This window comes from Aureobasidium pullulans (genome assembly GCF_000721785.1).
Source record: "Aureobasidium pullulans EXF-150 unplaced genomic scaffold scaffold_7, whole genome shotgun sequence".
Lineage (NCBI taxonomy): Eukaryota > Fungi > Ascomycota > Dothideomycetes > Dothideales > Saccotheciaceae > Aureobasidium > Aureobasidium pullulans.
In genome coordinates, this window is record NW_021941027.1 from 511790 (window position 1) to 526245 (window position 14456).

The 14456-nt window shown below is 50.4% G+C and overlaps 5 protein-coding genes across 5 annotated transcripts; 2 read left to right on the top strand and 3 right to left on the bottom strand.

The window, feature by feature from the left end:
- Positions 1–768: 768 nt before the first annotated feature.
- Positions 769–2711, bottom strand: M438DRAFT_316942 (uncharacterized protein). Its single transcript, XM_029902724.1, has 4 exons — positions 2519–2711; positions 1928–2464; positions 1762–1872; positions 769–1713 (listed from the first exon to the last, which is right to left on the bottom strand). Exons 2-4 carry the CDS (start codon positions 2369–2371, stop codon positions 949–951), a joined length of 1320 nt encoding a protein of 439 aa, XP_029761596.1. The 5' UTR covers positions 2372–2464; positions 2519–2711; the 3' UTR covers positions 769–948.
- A 250-nt stretch (positions 2712–2961) lies between these two features.
- Positions 2962–3590, bottom strand: M438DRAFT_364503 (uncharacterized protein). The gene is made up of 2 exons (XM_029907727.1): positions 3406–3590; positions 2962–3358 (listed from the first exon to the last, which is right to left on the bottom strand). Exons 1-2 carry the CDS (start codon positions 3557–3559, stop codon positions 3000–3002), a joined length of 513 nt encoding a protein of 170 aa, XP_029761597.1. The 5' UTR covers positions 3560–3590; the 3' UTR covers positions 2962–2999.
- Positions 3591–3794: 204 nt separating this feature from the next.
- On the top strand, positions 3795–4946 carry M438DRAFT_354484 (uncharacterized protein; the record flags this gene model as incomplete). The annotated part of the gene is made up of 4 exons (XM_029906955.1): positions 3795–3868; positions 3956–4081; positions 4111–4592; positions 4645–4946. 4 exons carry the CDS (start codon positions 3795–3797, stop codon positions 4944–4946), a joined length of 984 nt encoding a protein of 327 aa, XP_029761598.1.
- A 1931-nt stretch (positions 4947–6877) lies between these two features.
- M438DRAFT_271194 (uncharacterized protein) lies at positions 6878–9788 on the top strand (the record flags this gene model as incomplete). Its single annotated transcript, XM_029900462.1, has 2 exons — positions 6878–7246; positions 7296–9788. The coding sequence occupies 2 exons, from the start codon at positions 6878–6880 to the stop codon at positions 9786–9788; spliced, it is 2862 nt and encodes a 953-aa protein (XP_029761599.1).
- Positions 9789–10627: 839 nt separating this feature from the next.
- On the bottom strand, positions 10628–14116 carry M438DRAFT_354486 (uncharacterized protein; the record flags this gene model as incomplete). Its single annotated transcript, XM_029906956.1, has 3 exons — positions 10628–11374; positions 11429–13973; positions 14022–14116. The coding sequence occupies 3 exons, from the start codon at positions 14114–14116 to the stop codon at positions 10628–10630; spliced, it is 3387 nt and encodes a 1128-aa protein (XP_029761600.1).
- Positions 14117–14456: the final 340 nt, after the last annotated feature.

Consider the following 14456-nt stretch of genomic DNA (forward strand, 5'->3'; position numbering starts at 1 on the left):
CGGAAAGGAGTTGACAGGTCGCTTCCTGCAGCTAACTCGATCGGGTAATACCACTCGCTTTTCTGGAACATTGGGAACTGTCAGTTGCCGTCCACGACAAGGAAAAAGTTGACTTGTCGACTTGCGAAACAATTTGATAGAGTTTGCGGTGAAGAGAGACGAAACATGCGACTTTTCTGATTTCGTAGATTGGAGTTTGGGTGGAGTTTGATGGGCATTTGGGGCGGTATAAGAGGGCTGCCATTTCCCACTCGAGGTCAGTCAATCAACTTCTTCATTCTCAATATACTCCGACGTACATTCAATCTACAATCTATACATCGATTCCTTCCCATTCGGATACATCATCTACCGCAGCAATGTTCCAAAACTCACACAATGATGGCCGCGAATGCTTGCCCCAGCCGTACACTCTTTGCTTCGAAAGCGCCTCTTCGTCTACTTACGTCGACCACACATCTCCAATCCTTGGTCCCGTAAGTATTAGTACTACGCAGTGCCGAATAGGAGAACATTCAATATTGACGAGTCAGTAGATCATGTTCGCAACAAGAGCTTGCGCTGGTTGCGGCCGGATGGTGATATCTGGAAAGCGTTGCGGTCACTGTGGCCAGCCGGCAAGTTAAATGCTGCGTCGATAATCAGACCTACCGCGCCTTACATGTATCAACCGTGGCCTGGAAGCCCCCAGACCCGCCGATGTATCACTTGGAGAACATGAGCATCATTTCGACTGTTAAAAGTCGACGATTGTAGGGATACAAATGAGGATGTGCTATACTTGTTGTCAGGCAATTTCTTTTGTTCTTGTTGCACCTGCTGGAGTCCGGTTCAGGAAACTAAAATCATCCTCATTTATCCTTTCTGTATCACTAACCCAATCAATTTTCGCCTTGCGTCTCTTATTCATGTTCGCTTTCCCAGCCTCTCTCCCTCGCGATCTCTCTCTCAATCTCTCTCGCACTCATCAGTGGCTCCGGCGCCTGCTTCTAGATCTGGTGCTTTCCTGGAATGTCTACGTAACAGACCGGGTATCGGAAGGTTCGTATTTGATGGGTGTGACATGGAGCCCACGACTGGTGTTGGGGCTAGATTTCCGGATGCTGTTGACGTATGGATGCTACCAGCGTTCTTGTCCTGTTCAGATGCTCCCGAGGTTGCTTGAAACTCTGGTGTCGGGTCCGCATCAGAAGTTTGGTGATCGATGGCTGAATGTTTCGCATCTTCCGTCATGTTTTCGGGCTTTGCGTCATCCTCTGCAGGGAGCGCTTCAGCGGTGACATTTTCTGTAATGCTTTCTTCTTTGACTTCCTGTGGCCCACTTCCACAGTGGCTTGGTGCTAAACTCTCATGTGGTACGCTCGATGCAGTATCTGAGGACGAAAATATTGCTCGACAGAGTCTTGACACTGCTGTCCAGATTGGGGCAAAGATAGCCTCAGATAGATACCAAAGTAAAAGCCATTCTGACGGTTGTGGTTTTAAAGGAGGTGGTTGAAATTGTCCGAACCTGGCGGCTCTCTTTTGCCAGTCATCATTGTCAGACTCAGTCATACTTTTGACGACTTTTTTCCTTCCGACGTCGTATATGCTTCGCGACAATTTCACGAGCTGGTTGAGGTTGAAGGTGACGAGATATGTGATTACGGCAGTCAAAACCATGGCAAATTTGAGACCGTTCCAGCTAAATGTATCGGTTGTGGACCACAGGGACTTTTCATGTGTTAGACATAGTAATGAACGCAATAGGTAGATACGTACTGCACAAAAGCCCAGAGGCAGATAGAAGATGCTCACATACGTGAGCAGCTTCACGTTCTCACTCAAGCGATTTGCTGCTCGGCTCTCAAGCACTGAGCTAGCATTGAAGAGCTGAAGAAGGTTAACAAGCCTGCTTGCATGGTACTCGAGAGATTATGTGACCTACCCCATCGCGGAATGCGACAACCCTTTGTTGAAGTGTCTTTGCTCGCCTCGTCACTTGGTCCAATCTGGCTATGTGAGGGCCTATGGCTTCCAAGGCATCACTCTCCATCATCGAGAAATTAGTCGTATCAGGGTATTGCTCTCGAACATATTCCTGGAGTCGCTCGCAGTTTAGTTTGGTGTCTTCCATCATATGGACGAATGTTGCCAAACTGCTGAGCATCCAGAAGTACAGTCTTGATCGAGAGAACCTCTCGTCATCAAAAAGAAGTCGATCATGCTCTTCGGGATTGACAATGACTTTGTGAACTGACACAAGACTTTCCATGTATTGCAGTAATTCTTCCCAGTCGGTGACAACGTCTCTCAGTGTGAAGGAGGCGAATAGGCATAGCGCCAAAGGCAACTCGAATAGGGGTTCGGTAAGAATCCTCTTGACATTCATCGGAGCAATGTGACCAGACGGGGTAAAAATCAAACAAATCCATCGTCCTGGAGATACTGCAGAAGTTCTACTCTCCGGATATATGGCTATCAGCTTGCGTCGCGAATTAGTTGTGAACACCAAAATTTGTGACCGGTGCGAACCCACAGAGAGCGTCTGGCCCGACAAAGCCTTGGTATCCCCTGATCCATACAGATGTCCAGATGGCCATGGCTTGAACGGATTCCCTAGAGAATGGTTTGCTGAAATTTTATACCAGCAAATTCTCAACACAGAATGGGAATAAAGCCTTTCGAACAGACCAGCACCTTGTCCAAAGCGGTAGATAGGAAAAGATAGGCGCTTCCACGAATCGCTCCCGAACCCTTCAATGTCTATACCCTCTTGCAATCTGTGTAACAGATTAGACGGCTGGCCATGACTTCAACAGATTTGTACTTACACCACTCGTCGGAATGTTTTTTTCGCAGCATCACAACTTTGTGATACATCTGTTGGTGTAAATGCTTTGGGCCAAGGTCCATGTGCGACCTCGTTTCTTATTGGGGACGTGTTTTTGAAACCTAAAGAGATTTTGCCACCTCCATTCTCTAGATAATGATAATTGAACTCCCAGCTTTGATACGTATCATTGTAGCGGTAATGTGAGGACTTCCGCTGTACAGGAGATTGACACCTGCAACGTTGTCCCTGACGAATAGTGCCGGGGCATGGTTGAAGTCCTGGGGGTGGTGGAGGTCGTGGAGGTCGTGGAGGACAGATTTAAATTGTTCCGGTTCAGTTCTGAACAAATAATCAAATGGTTCAAGTCTCCAATCCAGGTCCAGATCATCCTGCGGCGCGTAGAAGAACGAGGGTAGCTGTCCATTCGTAGTATCAAAGAATCGAATCGGTATCTCTCCTTCCTCGCGAACTTCTGTATAGTAAGATTCAGAAGTCGTCGAGCTCGTTTGCGCAGGAGATCCGTTTCCAGGCTCCTCTGACACACTACTCCAATCAGCTTTGTAGTTTTATAATGTGTGATATCTGCGTACCTTTCGTCCGCCATGTTCTAATGTGATGTGGTCTGCTTCGTGGACCTCTCAGTAGTGTTGAGAAAGACAGCAAGTTCACTTCGAGTCGTCTGTCAGACGTGTCGTATCGAAATAGCCGCCGAGGCTGGCAGCTGCAGCCACGACGGCGTCCCATTGGTCATCGATATGGTCGTCGTCCTGATTGCTGGAAATTCTAGGGCGCATGATTCCGCTGCTGTCAACATCAGAAGATAAATCGAAGGCTAAAATCATTTAGCAGTTGAGTGCTTTCTGATGATCCAATTTTGTTATCAAGGAGGTAGAGCAGCTCTAGGCAAGCTGGGAGGCAGGTGCGACCGTCAGCTACGACTCGCGTGCTTCTTCTCAAGAAGCCAAAATTACGACTGATCATGCCTTCCACATCTGCTGAACGCGATTCCTTGTCGAAGGTACCAAGAACACCTTTGAGCTATGCTCATTCACAGTATGTCCTCATCAACAGGATCAGCACACGCGCAAATACTATCCCTAGAATGGTGGGTTTCTCAGATAGATGAAACTGTACGAATAGAGATACCGGCATGCAGCAGTCCCAGACGACTGTGAGAGGACAACATCAAGGCGTGGCTTCTTGGTCAATGCCAAGATTGAAGCTCACCCACCCTCTGCCTGATTACGATTGCTGTCAGGCTCGATAGTAAGTCATTGTGATATACCACTGACCAGCCTCTGGTGTCTCTGCAAAGCGCTTTCTGCTTGTGTCCTGACAGCCACAATGACGAGCGCACGAAACTCGACTTATTCGACACACAGTGTGGCTGATACTCACCTATTGGCAATGCTCGACGGCAAACAAGATATCCATGGAGACGACACCCAAAGCTCTAGACTTTCAGCATACTTTTCTACAAAGCTTCTGGAAACAATCCTGATTGTTCCAAGCACCTCATCTCGCAAACATGGGCACGAATTACCCGGCACGCAATTATCAGCAACATCTTTCGACGACATGCAGAGAACGGTCCAAGTCATTGGGCTTCCCAAACCTGAGAAGTCAAAACCAAGCCTGAAACGTTCTCCCGAGTCAGAACACATCATCGACGACGCGGCCATTGATGATCCTTTTCGAGGCCATGATTACGACTCTGAACCACAGATGCAATACATGTCACCCAGTCAAGAATCAGTCGCCCACGCGCCCGAGTACCGTCAGCAAGGCTGCGGACATCGACGCCCAACATATTATGGACCTTGTGGGAGGCCAGTATATTATGGATATGGCGGAGGATATAGTGGTCCTCAGCGACCGCCGCAGGCTTACTTTCCGGGAGGCAAGCGACAACGAAGGTACGGAGGAGGTTATTATCATGGCGCGGGTGGTTGTGGGTATGGCAGAGGTGGTTATCCAGGCTGCGGTCCGTACTACACACCACGGCCAGTCTTCGTCCGGCGACATGGCGGTTGTTGCTGTTGCTGTTGTTGAAGGTTCTCAGTCAGGGCAAAGCACTAGGCTTACAGATGGGTTGGAAGGCCTCGTTCAATTGATTCTTCTTGGGGGTTAAGTAATCGGCGCCTGTCTCCGGTACCTCGTTCAAAGCAATTCAGCCCTCATTGTCGAGTCATTGAGGAGAAAGATCTTTGGTACAATTCATCAAGTCGTGTTACGCGAGGATAGCGGGGCCTGCGATGGACCGTCATGGATGTCGGCCTTATATTGCATCTCACAGGTTGATCCATGGAAACAATGACATGCCGTCACACACAGTGGGCCATGGAGCTCCGTGCAGCAGTACCGGTAGTTGTGTACTTTCTAGAAGCAGTTGTCGCCCGGCATCCTTGTCAGATCGAATCTCGGTTATCGTGAAACGCCACGTGAACGCTGCGATAGGGTTACTTCGGCAGTGCAAACATCCAGAGGGTTCGAAATGGTATCCTTGCGTGCTGTGAAAGAAGTTCAAAAAAATTCGGTCGAGTTTGACGCCTGAGCAGACACGAAACAAGCGGCTCGAGTTTGTGCTGTGTGCCTCGAAAACCAAGACCGGGATGAACCGAGAAGAGAGCGGGCTGCAGCCTGCATCGAGTTCAGGAACACAAAAGGTGGAGAGCCGGTTGATCACATCACCATCCTGCAGGCGCTTACGGCGTGCAGCAAACATGTTGATGACAGTTTTCTCAACAATCGATCATCAATATTCGCTGTCCTACGAATACTCTTGCGAAACCTCACGCTCTATTCGATAGAATTTCTCATGAAGTTGTCGACTTGCTTATCAGATGATGCCAACAACCGACCTCGGCGTTTCGGACACGCCGACCTTCTTCTCAGCTGTTGAGAACAACTCGCTTCCACACAAGTTTGTTAATAACAAAGACGAGCCCTCTGAGCAGCATCTTTAATATCACAGAAGGGCGGAAGACGGCAACGTGCAAGATGCAGCGGATACCTGCACGCACTGTTGCACGCATTTCACAGACCACTGCATCTCATGCATGCTTCTCTCTTTGATGAGCTCATGACTGACTCCTGAAGAAGCACTTGAATATTCGGTTGACAGCCTATCAAAGTTGGAAAGCAAGAGACACGAACGACAGCTTTAAATGTAACAGGGGTGGTCAAGACTCAAGAGAATGTGGCAGTTCCAGGCTCTAGAAGATGAAAAGGCAAACCAAGGCTATTTGCTGATATGACAGGGATACTGCTTTGGGAGCAGCAATGAACATCACCCGAATGGAAATTGATTGCTGCGAAACAAAAGCGTCCGAAGCAGCGGGCTCTGGAGATTGGACGGTATATTTCTTGTTGGTCAGCGGAGTGGTTCTTGTGTTCCCAGAGCAGCAACAACGATTGTCCAAAGCGGCATGCTCTTTTAAGGACTCGGGAAAGTGGTGAGCAAGGCAAGGCCGGGGTTGCAGTAGGGTGAGTTTAAAGGACCACAGCATCTGACGAGGCGTGTCGATGAGGGTTGCTGATTCGGCAAAGATCACTAGAGTTGAGATAGCGGCCGTGCGTTAGCGGTGCGCTTCTCCAGTGTGGTTTATGCACAGCCGTCGATCCCGTCTCCCCATCGGACTGCGCTGCGACGGGCGCGGTGGCGCGCTGTAACTAGCTTTGACTGCTCAATTGTAGGTTAGTGGTTACGGAGTCGACACTGGTGTGTGTCCGGCTGCGCTCATCAATTCACCATTCATCTTCCCTGCCATCAACTCCTTGGGCCGCGTTTTCTTTTCCTTCCGTCCGACTCTCTTTTCCAGCACTGTTCAGCCTGCTTGCTTGCTTACCTGCTTGCTCTCTTCTGTCCTTCGCTATCCCATCGCAGCGACTAGAGCCTCACACGCCTGGACGCCGGTCGTGCCAGCGAAATTGGCATATCTGAATCCGACGTTTGAACGGGAAAGTCAAGCTGAAACACAGTTGCGGCGTTCGCACCATTGCAACGTGGGGTCGTACAAGCATCAGGAGATATAGCAGACTTCCAACGACGATAACGACAAGATGCCTCAGAGCTTCACCTCACGCCCGCGCTCGTCGCGCGACTCAAGACCGGCCAGTCGAGCAGATGAGGACCTCGTCATCCCGGACCGCACATCGTCGCTTCATTCACGCATCACACAACCATTGGCATCGCAACTAGCCCAACCGCGCAACGGTCAGCGTACACCAAAGACTCTCACGCATGCCTACATGGTATGCGGTGTTGGTCGTGAGCCGTCGCAATGGGTCAAGGCACCCCCACCACCACAGGGAAAGATTGGACATATGAAGGGTGCTGTCGGTCAATTCTGGCTTCCTGAGATTCTGGGAAGCAGCCCGAGGTTGGAACAGGACAACGACATTGCTCGTGCTCTGCATGCTGCTATGAGGGTATGTATACTCAACGTCACTCCCACTTGACAACACTAACACTGTGTAGGCATGCTTCCCTCACGATGTCGAGATCTGCACCGGCAGCATGCAGCCTCACTGCGTACACCACGCCTTTGTCCTCCAGCAGGACTCATCTCACACTCTTTACGGTATCGCTCTTCGTGTCTGGTCCCGCGCAGACGAGAAGCGTGCCGAGACAATTCGCGAGTTGAGAAAACGCACCGAGTCCGACTACTATGAGAGCCCTGGCGAGACATACTGGATCCCTTACTGCTTGAGTTTCCTTTCGAGATATCCTCTTTACAACCTCCTTGGCGACTACCTTCGTGGCATGTGGATCCACTGGAACAAAGCCACCAACCTCTTCCATGCCGAGGAAGTCTCTCGTATCCTCAGTTTCCCTGCTCCCAGACTCAACGACCTCGTCCGCATCGACATGAAGGACTACGCCCTCTGTTATCAGTTCCCTTCATCTCCAACCGGCTTCCAGAATTTCGCCATGTGGCCTCTGTTCTCTTGTTTGTCTATTCCTAACATTGTCGGTGTCATCGAAGCCGCCATCTCGCCTACCAGAAGAATTATTTTCGTCAGCCACTACCCTGCAATGTTGACCATGGCCGCCGAGACTATCCGTTACATGGTTCGCGTCTACGAGTGGAGTGGTTTGTACGTTCCCATCGTCCACGCTCGGCATGCAAAGGACCTCGTTCAGGAGCCTGGTCCGTATATTATTGGTGTCACCGCTGAGTGTCGTACTCTCTTTACCGCTCCAAACGACGCTCTGGTTGTCGATCTGGACCGCAACTTTGTACTGACCTCAAGCCCTCCGGATGTTTTGACTTCCGGCCAAAGAACGAAAATGATCAACCGTCTTACCCAGGCTCTCAATGGCGATGTCGCTCCTTCTGGTGTTCCACAGCACTTGCGCTCCGCATATGGTGGTGGTAAGCTTATTCCTGCTGGTCAAATTATCGTTATGCGTGGCGAGGTCGAGAGTGTTCAAGATCCTGGTTGGTGGAACCAAGATGCTGTCATGACAGTAATGGACCATGTCTGCGAGAAGTTGGGCCGTAACACTGGTCTGAAGGCTGTTTTCGGAGGTGCTCAGAAGAAGCCTTTGATGACCAAGGTTTCGATGCGTCATCTTAACGAAATTATCCGTGAGCGTAACCAATACTCGCGTGACGCAAACGAGGCCTGGCAAGACTTCATCAACCTCAAGTGCCGTATGGATACCGAGGTTGTCAAGGTTACCAAGCGTAACAACATTCTGGATGCCGAGCTCGATTCCTGGAAGCAGCAGTTCCTCAAGTTCCAGTCTTTCGCTGAGACGCTTACCAAGGAAACTCAGGATCTCAAGGTCAAGATTGAGGGCCACAAGCGCGAGAACAGAAGACTGGGCCAGATCGCTGACCAGGCCAAGGAGGAGATCGCTCGTCTTACGCCTAGGCTCAGTGGCACCGAGAAGCAAAGAGACGACGCTTTGGAAGCTCTTGTTCTCCAGCAAGAAATTGCTGAGGAGCTCGAGCGCGAACGCAAGCGTAACAAGCAAGAAATTGCATCTCTGCAGCAGACCAACTCAGCAGTCCTCCGCCAGCGCGATGAGGCACAGCGTGTTGTCCTTCACCTTCGTGCTCTGATCGATGGTCAAGCACACCACATGGAGCACATTGTTCGCACCATTGAATTGCCCGACGAGACTGACGAAGCCGCTGCCACTGCCCTTCCCGCATCGCCGGCTCCTGGCTCTGCCATCACTAGAGATCTTGGCAGCACCAGCAGCTCCCGCGCCTCATCTCGAAGCAGCACTCGCATGTCAGCTCGTGGTGAAGATGCTGCAGCAGAAGCACTGCGTCGCAATGCTGATGCACGTCGTCGTCTGAGCTCTCTCAGCATGACCGATGTAGCAGACCGCCAATTGCGCGACAAGACCGACGCTATTGCGTATATCATCCGCAACATTAGCGAACAGTGTGCCGCCGCTGTTGAAGGTCTCAACATGGCTCAGCGTGCTGAGTCTGTTGCTGGCGACCGTAACGGGAATGATGAGGAGGCAAGCTTGGCTTCATCTGAGCACGGAGGCAACCTCAAGCGCCGCAGCAAGGGTCGCATCATGACGCGCGCCTCTTTGAGTGACGCTGCTTCTGAGTATGACGGTAGTGAAGCATCCGCATCTTCAAATTACAGCCTGCACGATGCACGAAGCCACACGATCCGCAGTAGCATCCCTCCCACTCCTGATCTCATTCACAGCCACAGCGCAAACACCCTGAACAACCGCAGCAGCACATCCATGAGCATGATCTCTTCTTCCACAGCCGCCACACCGACCGATCGCGGAAGCATGCAAAGCCACTGGCGCACCACCTTGCAAGAGGACATCCCCGAGCTCCCTACCAAAATTGTCAGAGGAGAGTCCAGTGATTCTGGCGTCGTCGACGAATTCGGCGGAAACTCCGGTATCGAGGACGAAGAGCCTCTCAACGCCAAGTACTCACCCAGAGGTCTCGAGCACCGCCTGAACATGCGCGCGAACTAAAGCAGACTATTTCTGATCTCTTTTGTTTGTCACTTGTCCCATTCGATACCCCACCCAGTCTTTCACTCCGATCTTTGATACGAATATCTAAAGCCGGGCAAAAATCTTCTTTTTTTATGTAGCCTTTTTTTCTTTTTTTGATGATAAGGACAAATTTTTCTTTTGTGTCTTGTTTGGATTCTCAACTACCCTTAAGCAGGCGAGCGCTTTTTTTTTGATTCATCTTCTTTGTTTGCACTTTGTTTCTGATTTGATCTATCTACTCAATCTACTTGATCTTTTCGATAGTGAATCTCACTTTTCTCCCTCATTACTTCCTGTCTATGCATCTAGTTATGTCGTCCTTAATGGTCCATCGTGTGGGATGTGAATGCTTCATCTTACAGACCTAACTAGTCGCTCTTTCCTTGTTAGTCGATCCGTCCGTATCTTCTTTTCTTATGAACCAGATCACTCCTTTCCTCCTATAACGTGGATCGTCCCTTCCATTTTTGTCTCTATAAACAAACCTACTTGTCAAGTATGGCGGCATTCTACATTATGATAGAGAATCAATAGATCCGATATATCCGGCCGATGCTGCGACTTTTTCTGCTTCGACCCACCCAACCTCAGCTTGTTCGAGATGACATGATTTCTCTCACAAAGCAGGTGAGGCACTGTTTCGATACTCGATCTCCGAGGCTCCGTGTTCACTTGTCAATATATGCCTTGGACTTCCGCCAAAGCGTAGACACAAGTCAGACTCACATCAAAACAAGACACACGCCACACAAGTTCGAGTGTCAATAAAATAGTCATCTGTATTCATGAAAGTGGCGTTTACTGCCGCCAATGCTCTAGTGCAACCTTCTCAAGGCCTCAACGATACTCCTGACCTCCTCGACGTCGACGCTCAGGCCTTCCACAATGCTCTCCTGTAGCTTTTCGTCGCAGTCCAAGAAACGTTCGATCAACTCGCCATCGACGAATCTGTTTGGCTCATCGGATTCACGCACAGACGTCTTGTAGGCGCGGTAGCGGTTGAAAGGTACATTGCCAGGACTTTGAACCTTCTCTGCCATGTTTTCTTGCAGACGCATGAGCGTGTCTTGGTGTTGAGGCGCAATAGTTGCAAAGAGGTAGATGGCACCTTCGACGGTGGCGAGGAATGCGCAGGGGATAACGATAGCGCCTGCGGTGGGTTGCACCTCAATGCGACGGATGCGATTGACCATCTCGCCAAGCTGCATGTCTGAGAGAACACGTAGGCGGCGCTTGTCTTCTTCTGAGAAGCCGTTGACGTCTTGATTGAGCACAAGCAAGTTACCTTCGGCATCGCTTTCGAGATAGGTGTTTGCTTCGATGTTGGCGACCGCGGTTGCCCATGCAGTGTCGTAGTGACGAGCGACCTCGTTGAGGCTGTCCTCTTGGCCGTTTGTACCCTTTTGGTACTGTACGACTGAGACACTCTTCATCAAGTCTGCAATAGCAATCTTATCTCCCGTTACCGATACGTCGATCGGGGCTGTGGATGTGCGATAGCTGGCGACCTTGTCAAGGTATGGCGTGCTTGATGTCTCGTACTTGAAGTCATACACAACGACCTATAGATGTCAGCAGGGGGGTGGTGGGAACTCATCGTCAGGAGAAGCACTTACTGTCTTGACCAGAGCGGCAACGATGCGACCCTCACATATAGCTAGGCATCTGCAAGCTCCTTTGACCTTATGCTCGGTCACAAGCTTCAGATGTCGATCGTCAGTCACCTCGAAGACCAAGATGCGGCCTCTAGGTGCGTCTCCAACGTCTTCTTCGATGTAACTTGTGCCTACAATAAAGCGTTCCACCAAATCACCCGACCCGTCGTCTAGCTTTGCACGAATGCAACTTTCGACCAGTTCTTCCTCGTTCAAAGCATAGGTATGCAACTCTTGGAAGGCGACTTCATCTACAAGCTTGAAGTGACTCTCTATGTGTTCAAAGCTGTCTTTTAGTGTGCGCTTAATGGTTCCGAGACCGAAAGCGCGTAGGTCGGCAGAGTATGCAATTCTGCGAACAGTCTCGTTGACTGATAATGTCTGGACATGTGTGGTTCTTTCTTCATCCACCAGAGCAATCTTCAGCTCATTGGCTGTGGCGATTGCGATGGCGTTTGGGAAAGCCTCAGCGTCGAATGGAGCAACACATGTCGCGTCCTCTGCTGTGATGGCTGAGTACACGATGCGACCCTCGGACCCATAGATCAGACTGGGGTGCTCGCAAATGGCGAACACTGTCTTCAGTCCATCACCTTTGGGTAAGGCCTTGAAGTTGGCTTGTTGTGTGCCGAGAATCGTGCTCTTCTTGGACGATAGAGCGTTGGTGCTAGGATCGATAGAGTACGTTACGACATTCCCATCGGCCATGCCGACAAAAAGAGTTGGCAACGAGCCTTCCAGAATGGGAGCAACGAGCAATGAACGTGGGACCGCTATGCTCTCTTCGTCGATCGTTTCGGAATGGATGGTCCTCAGAGAAGAGGTGTCCAACAAAGCTATGCTAGCATCTTGCCAGAAGCCAACTACAGCAGTGCCGCGTAGTGTAGGTGACAGTGAGATACAGGCAACTTGAGAGCCAGCATCGAACTCTCTTGAGGCTGTGACTTTTACGCTGTCGCCGGCGACGTTGAGCATGGAGAGACCAACACCACTGACAGAGACCAAGATGTTGCTACCAGCTGTGGAAGCTGCAGCGATTGACGAGCCTCCTTCTGGCGACCATCTTTCGAGCGTCATGCCGCTCTCAGGGTCCGTGATATGTACCGCGGAGCTAGTGATCTGCAAGATCCTGCCACTAGGAAGATTGGTCGCAAACAGAGTACTTTGTGATAGATCCATGCCTTTGAAGTTGTCGACTTCCTCGACGTCACCTTCGGGAGAAAAGTTGAACACCCGGGTATGCGCGATGAAAGATACAACCAATGTGTCCACAAATTCAAGGCTGGGGTTCGACTTCAAGCTGAAGACATCGGTAATGTTCTCCATGTCGCCAATAGAACCCAGGTCTTCAAGACCGACACCACTGCGGACACTTCGTAGGCTGCCATCTTTGAAAGCACCACTACCAGTAACGATACGAGCCTGCCCTGAAGAGTACTCGTTGACTTGAGCTTCAGAGGAGCGGTTACCCATGTCCATGACCGTGAAGTCTAGGATAGGAGCAATATTGGAGAATGTTTGAAGGATTTCAATGGACCCGGGAGTGATTTGGATGAGCTGAGAGTTGCCTTGATGAGAACCGACAAAGATGCGGCCTCCATCCAGATAGACCAGTGTCGATGCGCGAGAAGTCTCACCAATGACGTCCAGCTTCCAACCTTCAAGGTCGTTTTTGCTATTCAGGACTACCATCAGCAAGTAGAGCTTACCGTAATCGTCGGCAAGGACGAATCGTTGATCGTCAATTTGTGTCCAGGCGACAAAGATGGTGGCCTCTTTGAGTGGCTCGTTCTTTGTGATCTTGCGGTCGAATTCTTCGCAGTAGGCAATGGTGGTTTCCCCAAGAATGAGTGCACCATATGCTGGGGCTGGCAAAGGTATCACATGGCTGGCGCCTAGATCCAACTCTTCGCTTGCATCCTGCTCGTTTTCAAGCTCGGCAGTTCCAGGCTCGTTTGACTTCAAAGGTGGACTATAGTCGAGTTCGCGGACCTTCAATCTGACTTTGCCTACTGAGTCCTCGTAAAGCAGAGCTAGTTCGGGCTTGTCCTTTTCCCTCCTCCTGTGCAAGAAAGCAGACGATCGTACATTGAGCTCAGGTATTCTGACCGATGCCGGCTGACCCATGTCTGAGGGCTGAGATTGTGAGGAGGATTTGCGCTTGCTGTCAGGTGCGATGGGGATGACGGATACTATGCCTTCGTAGATCTCGAGAGCCATGAATTTCCTTGTCGGGTCGATGTTGCATCGTTCTCCTAGCTGTGCTTCTCTTGCTGCTCTGTCTGACATGTCCTCAAAGCTCTTCTCTGTCTGCAGTTGATTGGTCTCGGGATTCCAGGAGAGGGTGAAGTACATGTAGCGATCGGTTCCGACGAATAGATGATCGATCTGGGAAGAGGTCGGACGAATGCTCTGCAGCATGATGACCTTGCCATAGATGGCTTTCGAATGCTGCAATACGAGACCATCTTGTTGCTGCGTGTAGAACTCTAAGCGGTTTGCCTTGCTGTCTTCATGTCAGCGCATAAAGTGAAGCTTGTCTGAAGCGACTCACGCCACCACAAGGGTGTCTTCGTCGGCGCTCAGGAAGTTGAGTTTGAGCGCGTGCCGTACGCTACTGGGCCGGTGGATGGATGCCAGGTATGCCATGCTGAAAGATTAAATAGTCACAGCTGGTTTGCGATAAACACAACCGTTGATGAATCGAGAGAGAGCTTGGGAGCTTCCGCGAAAGTCGCTTGTATGATGACGGCGTCACTGCTCCTTATCTCCGCTCCTCGGCAAAAAAGTATGGAGAGCAACGACAGTGATTGATGTGAGAATCATCTTTTGTTACAGCGTTCTACTTCATCTTTCTTTCACTTTAGTAGGCATTTATCGATACTTGGAACCTCTCCGAATCAAGAAGTGCTGCCATTTTCAGAACTCCGCAAAGTACTTGGGTTCATCTTGTGCTTCTACTGCAGTCGAAGCCATGTTCTCCGAATTC

Bases quoted from the DNA above. Each gene is read 5' to 3' on its own strand.
- M438DRAFT_316942 (XM_029902724.1), bottom strand. From the start codon at position 2,371: ATGAATGTCAAGAGGATTCTTACCGAACCCCTATTCGAGTTGCCTTTG. The intron at 1,873-1,927 runs GTAGGTCACATA...AACCTTCTTCAG, and splicing joins TTGTCGCATTCCGCGATGGG to CTCTTCAATGCTAGCTCAGT. The intron at 1,714-1,761 runs GTACGTATCTAC...ACACATGAAAAG, and splicing joins TGCCTCTGGGCTTTTGTGCA to TCCCTGTGGTCCACAACCGA.
- M438DRAFT_364503 (XM_029907727.1), bottom strand. From the start codon at position 3,559: ATGGGACGCCGTCGTGGCTGCAGCTGCCAGCCTCGGCGGCTATTTCGA. The intron at 3,359-3,405 runs GTACGCAGATAT...TGATTGGAGTAG, and splicing joins TAGAACATGGCGGACGAAAG to TGTGTCAGAGGAGCCTGGAA.